A 20,669-nucleotide genomic window follows, 5' to 3' on the forward strand; every position below is an offset into this window, starting at 1 on the left:
GGGCTTAGAACCAGCCTCACACATACACCCCTGTCCTGTCCCCGGCCACGAGCACAGCAACACAGGAACGAAGAAACCAGCCTGGTAGGCTATTTCCCCGCACCAGACCAGCTGAGAAAGGGATCTGCTCTCCTTGCAAGCCAGCAGGAGATTTGAGGTTGCAGCAGGCCTATGTGCCATTGGCTTTCTCCCCCTCCAATCCCCTCTTCATCCCCCACCCCGATCAGAGCCACCAGCCCCCTCGCTGGAGGTACTGAGGAGATGGCCAGAGCTGCTCACCCGTCCCAGGAAGTCGTTCTTCCCCACCATGTCCCAGTCCCACACCTCCACGCTCACAAGGGACCCCTTGGGTTCCTTCTTGGGCACCCCCTCCTCCAGGTCAAACTCCAGCACCTCATCCCAGTGTGGGAAGCGAGTCTTCTTAATGATCTGCAAGGGGAGAGAGAAAGGTGGCATGTCAGAGAGGAATGGGGAGTTAGGTGGGGAAGGTTTGTTCCAGAATAATGACATGGGTGTGACACAGAGCTCCTGGCAAAAGCCAAGAGCAATTGTAACCCACACACCTCCTGGGTGTGGTTTCTGTCCCATCTAGTGGCACCGAGACCACTTAGAGAGAGATTAATGAGTTTGCTCTACAGCCTTAGCTAACGGTCATATGGCTTTTAGCTTATGTGGTAGAGGTTCATGCATTTAGCTCCAGAGGTCCCAGGTTCGATCCTGCCCGCTAACAACCAGGATCTGTCAGCGTTACACAATGTTGGGAACAAAAACAAAGGCTGTTTGAAATGGGCACTTCAACTCAGCTGCAGGGCAACCCTGCTGCAGCAGCAAAATAGTGAGGCGAGCCAGTGTTTTCTTGCCAGAAAAGGCGTCTCTTATAAACAAGAACTGCAGCATTCTTCAGTAATGGGCCAAACCACAAAGCTCCTGACCCTGCTCTGGGCATGCCATGGGTAGGTGCGCCATTTTCCCTCCGCTGCATTGAGAGGCAAAGGACGGAGCAAGAGCACAAGGATGCCCTAGGCTTCCCATCCCTATAACACCTAACGCAGCTAAAGCGGGGCTGGGGTAGGCCACACCCCCCTGCAACTTTGCATCTCTCCTCACCTACAGATATGTCTAGGAAGAGAGCTCTTCCCTGGGCAGGTGTCAGCTGGGGGGCAGGGCCTGGCCCTAAGCCCTTTCCTTGTGTTTGCTGTGTGCTGGGAGGGTGCTGCAATGCATCATGTCCTCTCGGCTCCAAGGGCCCAGCCCAGCCCATGTCACACATGTCCTGCTGGTGGATTCAGGGCTCAGATCCTAGAGTGGTGGGTGGGAGATACACAGGCAGGCTTCCCACCCCTCTCTCAGCAATCACTAGCACACAATGCAAACCATCCGGAGTCCCAGTGACAGAAGGGGGAGGGCGGGGAAGTCTGTTTGCCCCTCCCAGAGCCCCTCCCCTTGTGCCACTGGCATTGCCACTACAAGGAGGCCTGTCCCCTCCCCTGCCCCCGTGCAGCCAGGCCAGAGAGCATGCCTCCGCACGTGACTGTTCTACTCACAGCTGTCTCCAAAGCGTGGCCGTCACAGGACACTCGCGCAAAGGGGTCTGAGGTGCCGGAGATGTCCCGCGGGGCCAGGTCTCTGGGGGGAGAGGACAAGAGGAGGAGGATGGGGGTGGGTTTCTGGGTGGCTAGGGAATAGGGCAGAGGCATGGGATGGTCAGGGCTGACTGGGCCTCCCCAGGGTGGCCAGGTGTCATTGTAAGCCCTTTGGGGCAGGGACTGTTGCTGTTTTGTGTTTGGACAGCACCCGACACAATGGGGGCCTGGCCAGTGCCTGGGACAGCTTCAAGGCACTAACGCAACACAAACAACAGCCAGGACACAGGAGAAAATAAGGCCGGGAGGTTAAACCCTGAGGTGCTGCTTGGGAGCTTTACAGATAAAGTCCTGCCCCCTTCTCCCAGTCCTCAGTGCCACATGCTCGGCCCTGCTCCTGCAGCATGGAAAGTGGCACAGTAAGGGCCCTCTCCTCCCCACGCAGGACACCAGCGAGCAGGCGCACAGGCTGGCTTGGCACTGGGAGATCAAGCTGCTCCATCACCTCTCAGACAGCGGGTGGGCGCGGGGATGTACCCGAAAACTGCAGGGCTGCCCCACTCTGCGTCTCACGCACGCTCCTGCAGCGTGGAACGATGCAGTGGGATGGGGAGGAGCGGGGAAAATGAAAGGAGCTCTTGGAAAGCGCCTGTGGAGTTGGGGAAGCCCCAGACCAGCCTGGCAGGGGCTCAGCATTTGGGGACATCCCAAGTGGGTGATCCACCAGCTGGCGATCGAGGTGAGAGCAGAGAACATTCCCCCGGGGAAAGAAAAGGCCAGGAGAGCCAGAGCTGCCCTGCCTCCCCGGCAGAGCCCGCCCCGCCCCTGCCCCTGCCCAAGCCCTGGGGAGCCGTGTGAGAGTGACAGGGGAAGGGAAAGTGAGCATGGACCTTTAAGGGGAATACAGCCCACCCCTCAGAGCTCTCTTACTGCACCCCCCAAGTCTTCTTCCCTCTCACCCTGTCTTTCCACCCCCCTCCCACTCTCCCCTACTCCACCTGTCCCCCACAGGCTCACCAGGGCCCCTTAGCCAGCGCTTGCTGTTCCCATGGCTACACTCCAGTATTAGTAGCGACGTCCCCCCCCACGTGGGGGAGGGCACTGCCCCAGGGCTGGGGCGAGCCAAGGGACACGAGTTCCAGTCCCGACCACGTTCTCTCACCCCCTGCCGAGGTGCACTGCCCCCCGGAGAACCCTGCCTGGTGCTTTCATCATGAGCCAGCAGGGCCCCCAGCTAGCTCTCCGTGGGCCTCAGGCACGCCAGGCCACCGGAGCCAGGGAAGCATGGAGGTAGCAAATGCTCCCCCGGCTCCCTGGAGAACTGCTGTGGAACTCCCCTGCCCCACACAAAGGGGGAGGGACTGACCCACCCCCTCCCGCCTGCTCCTCTGCAGAAGAATGCTTGGAAGATGCGTTGGCTCACCCCATCTCCCCTCCCCGAGCACTCTCCATGGCCACATTGTTGCCTAGGAGCCTGCGCTGGTTGCTAGGATAGCAGGATGCCTTCTCTGCATCGTGCTGCTCTCTGCCAAGCCTCCTGGCTGGCTGGCTCTGGTACAGTGGGCTGGGCCCCTACACTCCCTTACCAATCACTCTGGCCTGTGCCCCCAAAGCAGGGGGATGGTAGCCAAAGCCCCATGACTGCACTCTCATGTTCCCATGGAGGGAATCCCTACCCTGTGCCTAACTCCATGTGTTGAGAGCCAGAACTCAGGAATCCTGGGGTCTATTCCTGGCTCTGCCACTGGTGACCTCAGACAAGTGACTTCACTGGTCAGTGCCTCAGTTTCCCCACCTGTAAAATAGGGATAACGATACTGACCTCCTTTGTAAAGCGCTTTGAGATCTAAGATTAGAAGCACTAGATGAGAGCTAGGTATTATAAACACTCTGGAAGGGAATCTTAGCACTACATGTAAGGGGTGTGGGGCTGGGAGCTGAGCTGTAATGAATCACTAGGCTGATACCAAAAAAGAGAGGGACCTGGAACTGAAGACTAAAGCTAACAAGTCACTTTAGCAGTAACTATGTTTGAAAGGGTCTGTGATGCTGCAGTTTAAGGATACTGGCCCTTTCCTGTGGGGACTCCTAGGTTCAGATCCTGTGGGAAAAGAAAAGGAGGACTTGTGACACCTTAGAGACTAACCAATTTATTTGAGCATAAGCTGTGAGCTACAGCTCACTTCATCCGATGAAGTGAGCTGTAGCTCACGAAAGCTTATGCTCAAATAAATTGGTTAGTCTCTAAGGTGCCACAAGTCCTCCTTTTCTTTTCGCGAATACAGACTAACACAGCTGCTACTCTGAAACCTGTGGGAAAATAGTGGAGCAAATCATCAAGCTGTCAATTTGCAAACACTTAGAAGGTAATAAGGTGATAAGTACCAGTCAGCAGGGATTTGTCAAGAACAAATGGTGTCAAATCAACCTAGTAGCTTTCTTTGGCAGCGTAACAAGCCTTGTGGATGGGGGGAAGTGGTAGATGTGCTAGCACCAGCAGGAGAGTGAATTTGTGTGGGGGGGTGGAGGGTGAGAAAACCTGGATTTGTGCTGGAAATGGCCCACCTGTTGATCATTTTAGATAAGCTATTACCAGCAGGACAGTGGGGTGGGAGGAGGTATTGTTTCATATTCTCTGTGTGTATATAAAGTCTGCTGCAGTTTCCACGGTAAACATCTGATGAAGTGAGCTGTAGCTCACGAAAGCTCATGCTCAAATAAATTGGTTAGTCTCTAAGGTGCCACAAGTACTCCTTTTCTTTTTGCGAATACAGACTAACACGGCTGTTCCTCTGAAAAGTGGTCTATCTTGACTCTAGTAAGGCCTTTGACACTGTTTTGCACGACCTTTTTGACAGTACACCCTGTATTTTTCCTAGAGATATGCTTATGATATGAATATGGCATAACTAAGATGTATTTTATGCAAGATGGGTCATGTGAGATATCATTGGAAAGGTTATGATGTACTAAATGTGATTGTCCTATTTGTATGCATGTATCATTTCTGTATCTGAAGTGAGGAATATTAACTCTGTATCAATTGCAAAAGTGTTTGTACCTGGGGAAGGCCCACCAGACAAAATGCAATCAGTCTAGCTGGTTAGTCAATAAACCATTAGGAAGGATAACAGGTCTTTGAAGACGCTAATTGCCCCACCTTCCTGAGAAACTTCCCGGGATGCTGCTCTGACACTGCAGGGTCATGTGCTCTGGTACTGGACACCATCTTGGACTGCTGCTATTTTTCTACTCGGAGGGGGTAGGGATCAAACTGGGAAACAAAGGATTCCCGCCATATGTTAATTCTATTTAAGGCTGGGGAGTGAGTTAATCAAGGTTTTTTTCACTCCATGCATCCGATGAAGTGGGTTCTAGCCCACAAAAGCTTCTGCCCAAATAAATCTGTTAGTCTTTAAGGTGCCACCGGACTCCTTGTTGTTTTTGTGGATACAGACTTACACGGCGACCCCCTGATACTTGACAACCAAGGTTGGTTCTTCACTGAATTCCCACCCAAGATGACTGCTGGAAACACCTACAACTGAACTGGGGAAGGAAGGACTGGACCCAGGCTAGAAGGCGTCTGGCCTGGGAAAGGAAGATCTGGAATTTTAAGCTGCAAGCAAGAGCAGTTTGTCGTCAAGAAATTCTGCAGCCTGCCTAAAACAACATTTCGGGTGAGAAATTCCTACTTGTAGCCAGTTTCTTTACTGTATGTTACTTTGTGTGTTTATTGTATTTGCTCATTAATTTGCTTTGATCTGTTTGCTATCCCTTATAATCACTTAAAATCTACCTTTGTGGTTAACACACTTGTTTTTTGTTTATTCTATAACTAGTCTGTAAAATTCATAACTGGGGGAGGGGTAAAAACTACATTGAGGGAGGGTGTGGATTTCATGAGCCGTAAAAATCTCTATGCAGCGCAAGACAAAATAATTTTGGGTTTACAGCCCAAAGGTGGTGAGCACCTGAGTGCTGGGCAATCCCCGAGCTAAGTCTTCCCACACAGAACTGATCTCAGTTTCTGTGTCTTTCTCCAGCTGGGCGTGTCCCTACCTGTGTGTGTGCTGGAGGAGGCTTGAGGGCCTGGCCCAGCAGGACAGGATGAGGGAGCCCAGGCTGGTGGCAAGGGCAGGCTCAGTGGGACCGCAATACATCAGGTGGCACCCTGGAAGGGGGGCTGTGACGAAGTGACTCAGCAGGGAGGGGGGAGTGTTGACCTGGGAATGTGCCCTGGGGATGGGAGACCTGAGAGCCTGTCACCTGAGCCAGGAGGGGGAGGGGGAGGTAACACCTCTGCCCAGGAATGTGAACAGAGGCTGCAGCAGGGAACCTGCGGGGTGGGTTGAGTTGGCAGTTTGGGAGGCTGGGGAGAGGAACACAGGGAACCCCAGGGCTGGGGTCTAAGCTCCCTGCTCCCCCTCCTGGCTCAGGTGACAGGCTCTCAGGTCTCCCATCCCCAGGGCACATTCCCAGGTCAACACTCCCCCCTCCCTGCTGAGTCACTTCGTCACAGGGGCAACCCATCACAACCTTCTCATAAACAAACTAGGGAAATACAACCTAGATGGAACTACTATAAGCTGTGCACACAAATGGTTGGAAAACCGTTCCCAAAAAGTAGTTATCGGTGGTTCACAGTCAAGCTAGAAGGGCATAATGAGTGGGGTCCTGCAGAGATCAGTTCTGGGTCTGGTTCTGGTTCTGTTCAATATCTTCGTCAATGATTTAGATAATAGAGAGAGAGTACATAGACAGTGCACTTAAAAAGTTTTGGATGATACCAAGCTGGGAGGGGTTGCAAGTGCTTTGGAGGATAAGATTAAAATTCAAAATGAGCTGCACAAATCGGAGAAATGGTCTGAAGTAAACAGGAGGAAATGCAATAAGGACAAATGCAAAGTACTCCAGTTAGGAAGGAACAATCAGTTGCACAAATACAAAATGGGAAATGACTGCCTAGGAAGGAGTACTGCGGAAAGGGATCTGGGGGTCAGAGTGGATCACAAGCTAAATAGGAGTCAACAGTGTTAACACTGTTGCAAAAAAAGCAAACATCATTCTGGGATGTATCAGCAGGAGTGTTGTAAGCAAGACATCAGAAGTAATTCTTCCACTGCACTTTGCGCTGATAAATCTTCAGCTGGAGTATTGTGTCCAGTTCTGGGTGCCACATTTCAGGAAGAATGTGGACAAATTGGAGAGAGTCCAGAGAAGAGCAACAAAAATGATAAAGGTCTAGAAAACATGACCTCTGAGGGAAGATTGAAAAAATTGGGTTTGTTTAGTCTGCAGAAGAAAAGACCGAGGGGGGGGACATGATAACAGTTTTCATGGACATAAAAGATTGTTACAAGGAGGAGGGTGAAAACGCGTTCTCGTTAACCTCTAAGGATAGGACAAGAAGCAATGGGCTTAAATTGCAGTAAGAATGGTTTAGGTTGGACATTAGGAAAAACTTCCCAACTGTCTGGGTAGCTAAGCACTGGAATAAATCACCCAGGGAGGTGGTAGAATCTCCATCATTGGGGATTTTGAAGAGCAGGTTAGACAAACACCTGTCAGGGATGGTCTAGATAATACTTAGCCTGCCGTGAGGGCAGGGGGCTGGACTAGGTGACCTCTCGAGGTCCCTTCCAGTCCTACGATTTTATTTCAAAGGCTGCCGTCACTTGGAGGGGAGATGCGTCTCAGCTTGGGGAGCAATGAACATCCAGCTGCATTAAAAGAAGCTTTTGGTCAAGAGGCAGCTCCGCAGTGAAGGGTGGGCGTGGCAGAATTCAATATTTTTTTTTAATAATTTTGACAGATGTTTATTTTTAACCTTTTTTATTTTTAATCAATTTAAATGTGAACAATTGCAAGAAATTATGGGGGAGAGTCAGACTATCAGGGTGCAGACAATCAGAATTAATGAGAGCAGACACTGAGATGTGAAAGGTGAAAGTTTGAGACCCATTAAAACACAAATTATCGAAACAGACCAAGGAAACAGCCATAAAGAAAACTCCTACATCTGCAGGCAGCAGTTTTCTTACTTTGCCGAGCTGCAAATGTTGATTATTGGCTCTGGAGCCATTTTTATGTCCGGGGTGTGGAGGGCGTGTATGGGGAAATGGACGTTTTTTCCAACTTTACCGATAAATATCTTGTCCTTCCGAGTCTCGTTATGGTGCTGCAGGACAGGCTGGAGGGACCTGGGCAGAGCCATGCAGAGTTCCAGGCTTCCAGCATTGGAAGAGTAGGGGAGCTGGAGTGGAATAGCAGGCAGTGGGGAGAGGAGGAGAGGCTGAAGCTATGGGGCATCAGCAGAGCTCAGCATGTGGGGAGCCCAGGACTGGAAAAGCAGAGGACCGCCTGGCAGGCCTGAGGGGCACTTGGAGAGCTGTGTGGGAAGCCTATGGCTGTGGGTTGGGACGGAGAGGCCTGGCAGAGCTGGCTGCAGGGAAAGCCCAGGGCTGGACTAGCAGCGGCTGGGGTGGAGGAGAGTACCAAGGGACACCAGCAAAGCTTGTGTAACTCCTGCTCACACTCTGCACTGTCACGCCCTCCCTTTCCTGAGCTCGAAACTGGCTCGTGCTTTGCTTTGTGAAACTGTCTTGTGTCTCTCCCCAACACCTCATCTCTTCACCCGCACAAATCAGGCCCCCACACCTCCCAGCGCCACTTCCCAGCAAGAACTTCTCACTCTCTTACCCCGATAATGGGATTCCAGTGAGTTAAACCAAATAAATAAAAAGCCCCAAACAAACCATTAACTCTTTCCTCCCCATTCCCGGTGGGGCACATGGTTCTTCTCTCCACCTGTCCTAAAAGTTGCAGAGAAGAAGGGGGCCCTGCACACCATGATTCCTGAGTCCTGGGTTGAATTCCCTGCTCATTCAGACTTCCTGTGGGACTTTGGCCACGTCACTGCTCCACTCTGTGCCCCAGTTTCCCCACCTCTAAAATGAGGATAATGACACTGACCTCCTTTGTAAGGCATTTTGAGCCCTGTGATAAGCATCATATACGAGCGATTGTGCTGTTAATACCCTGGATGAGAATCTTAGCCATTCTGGGGGCTGAGCTAGAGCCACTAGGCTGTCACCAAAAAGGAGAGGGGCCTGGAGCTGCGGGATAAAGCTGCTGTGTTTGAAATGACCTGTGCTGCCGGTGGAAGATAAAGGACACTGGCCGTTTCCCCTTCCGTTCCAACCCTGCCCTGTTTTAAAAAGCACGGTGACTGCAGGGGGGGCACGTCCCAGCTTGAGGAGCAGCGAACGTCCGAGTGCATCACAAGACTGTTTGGGCTCACGGGGGCGCAGCAGCGCAGGGTTGAGGGGCACCAGCAGAGCTGGGTGTAAGTTCCCGGCACTGGAACAGCTGGGGAGCTGCCTGGCATGCACCCTTAGCAGCAGCACCGTGTCCTCTGGGCAGGGGGACGAGGAGTCGCCCCTCTGACCTCAGCCATGGCCAGTGCCAGCAAAAGCCAAATGGCGCTTGCTACAGAACAGAGTGCGGACACCTCCCTGGGGAGCACAAGGGAGTCCTCGGGAATGCCCCAGAGAGAGAGAACGGGGGAGGTCCTTTAGAGAGGAGGGACAGACGTAGGGGGAAGCATGGGTGGGGGAAAACAGAAGTCTTGGGGAGCCCTACAGACAATTCACTGTGCCATAAAGCATGGGGGGAATTAGTGCTATTAGCCCAGGACTTGCCCTTTTGCTGATCACTTGGGGACATAGGAAAGGTTAAAGAAAAACATCTATTGGCCTAGTGTCCAAATGAAGTAAAGGGATATTACAAAATGCGTGACTCATGTCAGAAGCGGGAAAAGTCTGCAGGATACAGCAAGGCTCCTGGGCATCCTTTACCAGTTATCAAAGAAGCATTTTTCAGGGTTGCCATGGAAATCATAGGGCCATAAGCCAGCCCAACCCAGAGAGGAAAAAGATGTATATTAGTCGTGGTGGATTTTGCCTCCAGGTACCCAGAAGCAGTCTCTGTCTAATGTGCAAGCTGAGACAGTTGCTAAGGCATTGTTCTCTATACTCAGCAGGGCAAGCTTTCCAAAACAGATCCTATCAGATTCTGGCCCAAATTTCATGTCCCAGCTATTTAGTGACTTATGGAGGGTGTTTGGAGTAAAACAGCTGAAATTTGTCCCCACCACCCAGAAACAAACGGTTTAGCTGAGAGGCTCAACTGACCCTAAAATCTAGGTAAACTGCAGGGCCAGTGACTGGGATGTAATGTTATCCTAGCTGTTGTTTGCTTACAGGAGATGCCCCAAGAGCCCACAGGGTTCACCCCATTTGACCTTCTATATGGGAGAAAGGTCAGAGACTCTTAGGAGGGGAAAGCAGAGGGGGAACCAGTGGCTGAATATGTGCAAAGGTTTAGGGAAGATTTAAAGTCTTGTAGGGATAATACCCCTCCACCCCCCTTTATCAATAAGTTCATTCCTTGCTTCCCATGAGTTGCCCTGAGTAACTTTTGCTTGTCCTATGATATCTATTCTGTCAAGTAACAGAGCGAGAGAGAGACCCCACCCTTTTGGTGCCATGTGCAGCCCAAGAAGTGGGCCGGGTGCAAAAAGTAGCGTTCAGGGGGAGCACTTGTGGGCAGAACTGTCAGTTCGATGTCAGTGGGCTGTCAGGTCACTGTCTGTTCGTAGATCGCTGCTCAGCCTCAGGGATAGCTCGAGCGGAGCAAACAAGGTGCTGCGTCTATCCCACCACTTCAGAGGCAGACTAAGCCCTTGAATTGCACTTACCCGCACACACTGCCCGTGACAGCAGCAGCATACCGCACTCACTCTGCCCAACGGGGTAGTTTGTGCAATCTCTGGGAGATGAACGGAAGACTAGGAGAGAGACTTACCTGGTGAAGGGATCGAGTCAAGCCCCCTGAGGTCCACTGGAAGAACCAGAGCCTAGCTGTACCTGGATAACAAGACATCTGGATCTGGGAAGTCTGGTGATTGGGAAACCTTTCCCCTGCCCCCTTCCTCTCTTTCTCTCCTCTTTTATCCCTGCTGCTATCATTTGTTAGTTGGGGACTTGGTAACCGCCAAACTTATTAACTTTGTTATTAAGGTGTTAGGGTAATAAATGGTATCTGGTTGCACTGCAGATTGAGCATAGAAACAGGTTAAACATGTATCACAATCATGACACCATTGGAAACGTGACCTGCTGTTTGATTTGATGACCAAATGCCATCGTGACATCTCACTGCAGAGCACTGATCTGTGCAAAGTGTTAAGAGGCAGAAATTCTGGCTGTGCTGCAAAGGCATCACCAGGCATTGTCCAGGAGGCCAGACTTGACTCACCGAATGGTCCATAAGATTAATACTGTGGGACCACAACACCCTTACAACTGGTCAAATGCAGGAGGACATTCATAAGGAGATACCTAGCACGCTGACATGGGAATAATTACAGGATCCAACAGTCTCTGGGCTTCTTCTATTGTTTTGGGCCCCAAAAAGGATGGGACCGTAAGGTTTTGTGTTGATCACAAGTTTAATGTGGTCACAGTTCCTGATGCCATTGGCCATTATCTTTGAAAACTCGTGGCGAACGGGGGAAGTCCCAGATGACTGGAAAAAGGCTAATGTAGTGCCAATCTTTAAAAAAGGGAAGGAGGAGGATCCTGGGAACTACAGGCCAGTCAGCCTAACCTCAGTCCCCGGAAAAATCATGGAGCAGGTCCTCAAAGAATCAATCCTGAAGCACTTACATGAGAGGAAAGTGATCAGGAACAGTCAGCATGGATTCACAAAGGGAAGGTCATGCCTGACTAATCTAATCGCCTTCTATGATGAGATTACTGGTTCTGTGGATGAAGGGAAAGCAGTGGATGTATTGTTTCTTGACTTTAGCAAAGCTTTTGACATGGTCTCCAACAGTATTCTTGTCAGCAAGTTAAGGAAGTATGGGCTGGATGAATGCACTATAAGGTGGGTAGAAAGTTGGCTAGATTGTCGGGCTCAATGGGTAGTGATCAATGGCTCTATGTCTAGTTGGCAGCTGGTGTCAAGTGGAGTGCCCCAGGGGTGGGTCCTGGGGCCGGTTTTGTTCAATATCTTCATAAATGATCTGGAGGATGGTGTGGATTGCACTCTCAGCAAATTTGCGGATGATACTAAACTAGGAGGAGTGGTAGATACGCTGGAGGGCAGGGATAGGATACAGAGGGACCTAGACAAATTGGAGGATTGGGCCAAAAGAAATCTGATGAGGTTCAATAAGGATAAGTGCAGGGTCCTGCACTTAGGACGGAAGAATCCAATGCACAGCTACAGACTAGGGACCGAATGGCTAGGCAGCAGTTCTGTGGAAAAGGACCTAGGGGTGACAGTGGACAAGAAGCTGGATATGAGTCAGCAGTGTGCCCTTGTTGCCAAGAAGGCCAATGGTATTTTGGGATGTATAAGTAGGGGCATAGCGAGCAGATCGAGGGACGTGATCGTTCCCCTCTATTCGACATTGGTGAGGCCTCATCTGGAGTACTGTGTCCAGTTTTGGGCCCCACACTACAAGAAGGATGTGGATAAATTGGAGAGAGTCCAGCGAAGGGCAACAAAAATGATTAGGGGTCTGGAACACATGACTTATGAGGAGAGGCTGAGGGAACTGGGATTGTTTAGTCTGCAGAAGAGAAGAATGAGGGGGGATTTGATAGTTGCTTTCAACTACCTGAGAGGTGGTTCCAGAGAGGATGGTTCTAGACTATTCTCAGTGGTAGAAGAGGACAGAACGAGGAGTAATGGTCTCAAGTTGCAGTGGGGGAGGTTTAGGTTGGATATTAGGAAAAACTTTTTCACTAGGAGGGTGGTGAAGCACTGGAATGCGTTACCTAGGGAGGTGGTGGAATCTCCTTCCTTAGAAGTTTTTAAGGTCAGGCTTGACAAAGCCCTGGCTGGGATGATTTAATTGGGGATTGGTCCTGCTTTGAGCAGGGGGTTGGACTAGATGACCTCTTGAGGTCCCTTCCAACCCTGATATTCTATGATTCTATGATTCTATGCATACTCCATGTCCAAACTGATTATGTGTTAGACACTTTAGGCAGGGCCACATTCCTGAGCAACCTAGATTTAACAAAGGGATGTTGGCAGATCCCCTTGGATACTGATGCACAGAAAAAACATCCAGCTCCCATTATTGATTTGTAACTTTTTGACTTCAAAACGTTGCCATTTGAGTTAATTAATGCAGCAACCACTTTTCAGAGGCTTGTTAACCAGGTATTAGCTTGGTTACAAGACTGCTGTGGCCTATATTGAGAATATGGCAATCTTTAGCAATTCCTAGCAGGGTCACAAAAAACATTTGAGAATTGCACTGAGGGTGCAGGTCTCACAGTCAAAGTGTCAAAAGGGAGCACTCAAAGTCATTGGGTAGGAGGGGGCCAGATTTGCTTGGATCCCTTGAAAGTGGACTCAGTTACCTGGCCTGTGCACCAAACCAAAAGCAAGTTCAACTTTTATAGGCTTGGCTAATTATTCCTGCAGGCTTGGTGGGGTCGGTGTCACTGTGTCTGCTATCGCAGGTTTTGACTTTTTGCAGAAGTCCAACAAAGTGGTGTGGGTGGCAGCCTGTCAGAAAATCTTTGGTGAGGAAAACGAAATTCTGTGAGAAAATCTTTTCTGGCTGGTCCTGATTTTGACAAGGGGTTTGAACTGTGCGTGGACGCCTCTCAGGCAGGCCTGGGAGCAATACTAATGCAAGCAGGTAAAGGCAATAAAAAGTATCCTATTGCTTTCTTAAGTAAAAAACGGACCCCCCTCCCCCCTACAAGGGAACTACTCTGTCATAGAAAGAGAATGTCCTGCAATTGTTTGCGCAGTCAAGCAGTTAAATCAGTTTGTTTCACAGGGAGGTCAGGGCTCTAACACACTACTCTCTGTTGGTATGCCTACACAGAACAAAACGTACCAACTCCCAACTGCTGCACTGGAGTACAAATCTCTGGAAACATGATATGGAAATTGTACATATTAAGGGCAAAGAAAATGCAGTGACAGATGCACTGCCGAGGAAAGAGGGTTCTGAGATGACACATATGGATTAGCCAGTGGCTGACCCTACCGCGTCAATGTAAGGGGGTAGGGGTGACCCAGGGACCTCTTGATGCCAACAGGCAGAGGGCACAAGTAATGCCTGGGGTTTCACAGGGACCCCTGGGGTCAGGTGTAGGCATAACAGTTCACCAAAGGGCAGCATGTGAGGTCTCTACTATGAGCCAGTATCCCCCTTATCATCACACTCATTGCAAAATGTATGTATGGATAATATTTAAGGAGTTGTGTGACTATATTGGCAGTTATGTTCTCAAAGCCTTGGAGTTAAGGCAAATAAACAGGAGAGGTTCCTTTCAGGCAGGAGCTAATAGACTGGGCAGACTCCCTGTCTGGGCATTGTGCATTGTTCGCTTCACATTAGAGGTCTATTTCAATATGGAGCCAGGTTCTACTCAAGAGCTTGCAAAAATCTACAAGAAAAAAGCATACAGTAAAAACCAACCAGCAGGGGGGTCCTGTTTACAAGTAATGGCAATAAGTCATTGGAGTACATCCAGGGGGAGGGCAAAGGTAACCCTATGAATCTTTCACCAAGGAAGCAAGTTGACAGTGTGACTTGTCTCATGATAGAAAAATCACAGCGAACCCACTCTGAAAAACACTGGAAGGACTTTGGGGAGAATATCTAATTCATAGAATTATAGAATATCAGGGTTGGAAGGGACCTCAGGAGGTCATCTAGTCCAACCCCCTGCTCAAAGCAGGACCAATCTCCAACTAAATCATCCCAGCCAGGGCTTTGTCAAGCCTGACCTTAAAAACTTCTAAGGAAGGAGATTCCACCACCTCCCTAGGTAACGCATTCCAGTGCTTCACCACCCTCTTAGTGAAAAAGTTTTTCCTAATATCCAACCTAAACCTCCCCCACTGCAACTTGAGACCATTACTCCTTGTCCTGTCATCTGCTACCACTGAGAACAGTCTAGAGCCATGCTCTTTGGAACCCCCTTTCAGGTAGTTGAAAGCAGCTATCAAATCCCCCCTCATTCTTCTCTTCTGTAGACTAAACAATCTCAGTTCCCTCAGCCTCTCCTCATAAGTCATGTGTTCCAGACCCCTAATCATTTTTGTTGCCCTTCGCTGGACTCTCCAATTTTTCCACATCCTTCTTGTAGTGTGGGGCCCAAAACTGGACACAGTACTCCAGATGAAGCCTCACCAATGTTGAATAGAGGGGAACGATCACATCCCTCGATCTGCTGGCAATGCCCCTACTTATACATCCCAAAATGCCATTGGCCTTCTTGGCAACAAGGGCACACTGTTGACTCATATCCAGCGTCTCGTTCACTGTAACCCCTAGGTCCTTTTCTGCACAACTGCTGCCGAGCCATTCGGTCCCTAGTCTGTAGCGGTGCATGGGATTCTTCTTTCCTAAGTGCAGGACTCTGCACTTGTCCTTGTTGAACCCCATCAGATTTCTTTTGGCCCAATCCTCTAATTTGTCTAGGTCCCAAGAAAGTCAAGTCAAGTTAGTTAAGTCAAGCTTCTAGAATGCATGTTTTGAATTTATTTTATATGTAACCATTTGTTTCCAGTTACTTCTACTTGCAATAATTTGAACTCTCTACTCTTTGTTTGCTAGACTTTGGCTTGTTTACACTATAAACATATCTAAGTGCTGAGAGTTGAGCAGTGCTGTGATCTCAGGTGTAGCTGGTAAGTTGTGGTGCATGGTTCCTTTGGGAGCAGAGAGTCCGTGAATACGGAGAGTGGCCAGTGGAACAGCAGCTGGACACTCCGGGTGGGCACTCAGAGGCTTGGAGGCTGGCGTGTGCCTATTGCTAACCTGCGGAGGGACAGCAGAGCCTGTGTACGCTGAGAGGGGTGGGCTTGCGTTGCCCGAGGCTGGTGGAGTTGGGGAGCTGACCCCTGGCAGGCATAGGCAAGACTTCTTCACGCTAAGGGCAGGTGATCATGAGGTGCCTCACAATGCTGGTACCTCTAGGAAGCGACACCAGGGGCTGTGCTGGGAAAGTGCGTAAGTCCTGCCCACACTATGCACCGGCACTGCCCGCCTTTCCTGAGCTCTAAATTAGCTAGTGCTGGGAGCAGGATGGGAGGCGGGTCTTATTCCTCTTTAACATTTATTAAACTACTTTGTTTCTCTCCCACCATCTCATCTCTTCACCAGCCCAGACAGGGCCCTCACACTTCCCAGCACCACTTCCCGAAGAGCACAGCTCAGGCAAGAACCTCTCGTCAGCTTCACAGCGAGAATGGGATTTTAGAGAGAGATTTAAACAACATCGACAAAAGCCTTTCCTCTCCATTCTTAGTGGGGCACCTGGTTCTTGCCTATGCATGACCCAAATGCTTTAGAGAGAAAGGACTGGCTTGTGGCCTGGGATTCATGAGCCCTGGGTTCAATTCCCTGCTTTACCACGGGTTGTGTGTGACCTTGGGCATGTCACTTAATCAGTGTTGCCATCTGTAAAATAGGGATAATCATCTCTCCTTTGTCTTTAGATGGTGAGCTCTTTGGGAGGGACTGTCTTTCACTATGTGTACAGCCAGCCCCCTGATCTCAGCTGGAGTCTCTAAGGGCTACTGGAATATCAATATTTGCTAGCAGAAGGGAAGCAGGGGCTAAAAAGGACCTTGATTTCTTCACGCTTGCTATAGGAATTGTGCCAGATGGATGAGGAAGGAAAAGAATTTCAACCCCAATTATTCCACTGTATTGAATGAGGATAGAACAGAGCGGAGCAGCAGCTGCAGTGCACATGGCACCCCATGGGGAAGGAGCTGGTGCTGTTCAGCTCGTGTTGGATCACGCGGCCCTTCTTCTCCCATCAGTCCCAGTGCAGAGGCCTCCACGGGCACCGTCCCACATCTGAGAAGTGGGCAGGGAGCAGGTGTGTGGGAAGGAACGCATGAGTGTGGAAGAAGAGGGTGAGTCCCCATGGCCACTGATCAGGGAGAGCTCACACTGGCAGCTCAGTGGCAGATGGGTGTTGGGCTCACCTCCCTTCATCCTTCGCTCCGGGCTCACTCCCCCTTCACCCCTAACAGGAGGTGAGACATGTGCCTGCCCACCCCCAGCTGGCTAACAAGCCCCACCCTGACTGCCGGATGGTTCTGGATAACTTCAGAATGAGTCACCGCCCACCACACGCAGGCTCGTCGTTCCAGCTGGGGAGGGGAGGGAGGAAAGAGGAGACCGCTATGGAGGAAGATAGAGAGGAGCCACTTACTCCTACCTGGCTTCAATGACATGGCAGTGCAGGGCCCTCCTCTGGGGCTCCTCTAGCACCTTCAGATCCAGGCAGATCTCTCCTTGAACCTCTTCATTGGGGTCCACGTGCGTCAGGTTGATCCAGCTGTCAATCCCTGCAATGGCGGAGAAGTCCATGTAACCAGCTCCCTGGCTCTCCCTGCCCCACCCACCTCGGGGGGCTGACGCAGCATGCCAGCTGCCATACTGGCCACATGCGCTCCCTGCGCAGCCCCCCACCCCGTGCCATGGGAGAGGCCTTAGGGGCGTTATCCACAGAATGGCCAGCCCCAAACAGTCAAAAATCACTAGTCAGCCCCCCAGCTCCCCAAAATCACGAGACTGGCTTAAAATCAGGAGAGCTACAAAACTATCACAATAGACAGGGGTTCTCTTTCCTCGCCTTTCAGTACCCTTGGGTGGCACTTGCCATCTTTTCCCCAAAGCATCAAAGGCTAGAAAAAATAACGAGGAGTCCTTGTGGCACCTTAGAGACTAACACATTTATTTGGGCATAAGCTTTTGTGGGTTAGAACCTACTTCATCAGATGCATGGAGTGAAAATACAGGAGCAGGTATAAATACATGAAAGGATGGGGGTTGCTTTACCAAGTGTGAGGTCAGTCTAACGTCACCTACAGCCCCCAACTAAAACCTCTCCAGCACATCATCAAGGATCTTCAACCTATCCTGAAGGACGATCCCTCACTGACAGACCTTGAGAGACAGGCCAGTCCTCACTTACAGACAGCCCCCAACCTGAAGCAAATACTCACCAGGAACCACACATCACACAACAAAAACACCAGCCCAGGAACCAAACCGTGCTACAAACCCCGGTGCCAACTCTGTCCACATATCTATTCAAGGGACACAATCATAGGACCTAACCACATCAGCCACCCCACCAAGGGCTCATTTACCAGTACATCTACCAATGTGATATATGCCATCATGTGCCAGCAATGCCCCTCTGCCATGTACATCGGCCAAACCGGACAGTCTCTACGTAAAAGAATAAATGGACACAAATCTGACATCAGGAATTGTAACATTCAAAAACCAGTAGGAGAACTCTTCAATCTCTCTGGTCACTCAATAACAGACCTAAAAGTGGCAATTCTTCAACAAAAAAACTTCAAAAAAAGACTCCAATATGAAGCTGAAGAACTGGAATTAATTTGCAAACTGGACACCATCAGATTAGGCCTGAATAGAAACTGGGAGTGGTCGGGTCATTACAAAACCTGAACTTAATTTCCCCAATACTGATTTCCCCCTACTGTTACTCACACCTTCTTGTTAATTGTCTGTAATGGGCCACTCTCTTACCACTTCAGAAGTTATTTTTCCTCCCTTAGTATCCTGCTGTTAATTGATTTATCTCGTTAGACTGACCTCACACTTGGAAAAGCAACCCCCATCCTTTCATGTATTTATACCTGCTCCTGTATTTTCACTCCATGCATCTGATGAAGTGAGTTCTAACCCACAAAATCTTATGCCCAAATAAATGTGTTAGTCTCTAAGGTGCCACGAGGACTCCTCGTTATTTTTGCTGATACAGACTAACACGGCTACCCCTCTGAAAGCTGTCACCATCTAAAGGCTAGAAAACCATTTTTCTTTTGAAAAGGCAAGCTGAGATTCTTTCGTAACCACATGACTCCAAGACCTGGGGCTTGGATGCCAAATAGCCGGAGAATCACAACATCATCCTGAGAGTCAGCAACACAGGAACAATGCTGCCAGATGACCTGCCCTCTCCATCTGCCAATACCTTGCCACGCTGTGCTGCTGGGGGGAGTGGGGGTCGAGGGTGTTGCTAACTCCACAATGCAGGAAGTTACCAGACAAACCCTGAAAAGTCGCTAGATGCAGCTGTTTAAGCTCTCAAAAGGAGTCAAAAATGTCACCAAACAAAATTTCCAGAGAATTCAACAGAGAATTTTATATATCGATATCTATCTATCTATCTATCTATACACACACACCCGGGCGAGTATAGTCCCAAAGTCATTCACAAGCAGCTCACTAGTGTTAATAAAACCCATGCCAAGCTCTTCCACATTCTGCTGCACACCAGAAGCAACTACACCAGTATACCAGGAAACTGCAGCCCTCTGCTCTTTGGGAAGGGCACTCTGTACATGGCAGCCCAGGTTGGCTGGGGTTGGCTACTTTCAGCTGAGCCTCCCTTTCTTGCCAGCCTGGATTTGAGCTGACAGGTTAGTGAAAGGGAGAGCCCAGAGCCAGGGGGAAGAGAGGATTCGCCTGACCTGAGCTCAACGCAGCAGGGAGTCAAGAAAGTAGATTCAAAAAACAAAAGTCCGCCAGTTGGACCCCTTCCCCGTTTCCAGGGTTTGATTTCTGAGAACAGCTGGGCAGCTAACCCCAGGCCAAGCCAGGGGGAGGAGTAAAGGGGAACTGAAATCAAGCTAGCTCTGCCTTCGATCCTGTAGTAAGGGCTGCATCCCTGGAGGCACAATGCTCCCCTGCCCCATTGGAGCCCTGTCTCATCCCAAGCCACCGTCCATCCATGTGGCTCCCCTCGCTGGCTAACCCGCCCACTTTATTAGCCATCTTTCCCTGCATCCCAGGCTGTGCTACCTACTGCGTAGCAGCGAGAAAGAACATTTGGGTAAAAACAAGCCCTGGGCCTGGTGCTCTCTCCAAAGTGTGCCTCGCTTTAGCAAAGTATTTAACTAGCCTCCACAAACTTCTTTTCCTCACCTGCAGATTACAGTGATCTCAGCCCAAGAAGCCCTGGAATGTGATTCCTTCCAAGGAGCTGCTCCATTGAGATATAATGACATTGACTAGGTGTGCAACAGAATGTAGTAAGAAGAGCATGGAATGGATTGTATTAACACTATCGAGCTGCTTGTGAATGATTTTGTGACTATGCATATTGGTGACTTCTTCCTCTGAATGTCACTGTAATTGGCAGTGAAAGTCACTAGATTTGTCACTGGTCACTTTGACACTTATTTTCTCGCTAGGGAAACCAAAAGGTCACTAAATCTAGTAACAAACTAGCTAGGCTGGCAACATGCCAGGGCCCTGCTCGCTGGGGGAGGCTAGGATTCTGAGCCAGGCCTCGCTAGGGTTGCCAGGCGTCCAGTTTTCAACCGGAACACCCAGTCGAAAAGGGACCCTGGCGACTCCGGTCTGCACCACCGACCAGGCCATTAAAAGTCCGGTTGGTGGCGGGGGGGTGAGGATGGGGCCTGCAGCAGCTCTCTTTGTGGAGCTTGGGGCCGGTGTGAGCCCTGGCGGGCAGCGGGCAGATCCCCATGGAGGGGCTGGGAAAGGCACCCAGCTGCAGGCTGAGGCTGGCAGGGTTAACCCTGGGCTCCCTGTGGAGCGGGCGTTGTGGCCTTTAGGAAGTGCCTTTAGCCCCCTCCCTACCCAGCCTGCTGCTCCCCAGCCGGCGGAAGTGGAAAGAGGAACCAGCCCAGCTTCCCAGGGGCTGGATGCAGCCGGCGGCAGGAGAGGGGGCCAGGGCGAGCCGCCACCACCTGCCCCGGGCCCAGTAGCCCACTTCACGGGACTTGTCTCAGGACCATGCGGCCAGTAGGTAAGGGGCTGTGGGCTGCAGCCTCCCCCCGGGATGAATGGGCTGCGCAGAAGCATGGGGCTAAAGTTGGGCTGCTCTCCCTGGGAACAGGTCCTAGCAGAGTCGGGCAGCAGTTGGGCGTGGAGGCACCAGCCAGTGGCCAGACTGGGGTGGACGAAGGAGAGGGGCTGGGGGGGGGGGTCACGACAAATGGCGGGGAGAGGAGGAGGGG

At 50.6% G+C, this 20,669-nt stretch overlaps 1 protein-coding gene across 3 annotated transcripts in view; it reads right to left on the minus strand.

Annotated features, from left to right (window-relative positions):
• RASAL1 (RAS protein activator like 1) overlaps nt 1–20,669 on the minus strand; it is a 111,317-nt gene that overhangs the window by 59,574 nt on the left and 31,074 nt on the right. For 2 of the 3 annotated variants that reach the window (XM_048822240.2, XM_048822241.2), the window contains exons 5-7: nt 16,865–16,994; nt 1,545–1,626; nt 280–429 (exon numbers count right to left, since the gene is read on the minus strand). In XM_048822240.2, coding sequence (XP_048678197.2) covers nt 280–429; nt 1,545–1,626; nt 16,865–16,994 — 362 coding nt within the window. Of the gene's footprint in view, nt 1–279; nt 430–1,544; nt 1,627–3,259; nt 3,411–16,864; nt 16,995–20,669 lie in introns of those variants that run through there. The other variant, XM_075120167.1, reaches the window with a different exon arrangement.

This window comes from Caretta caretta, chromosome 15 (assembly GCF_965140235.1).
Source record: "Caretta caretta isolate rCarCar2 chromosome 15, rCarCar1.hap1, whole genome shotgun sequence".
NCBI classification, from domain to species: domain Eukaryota; kingdom Metazoa; phylum Chordata; order Testudines; family Cheloniidae; genus Caretta; species Caretta caretta.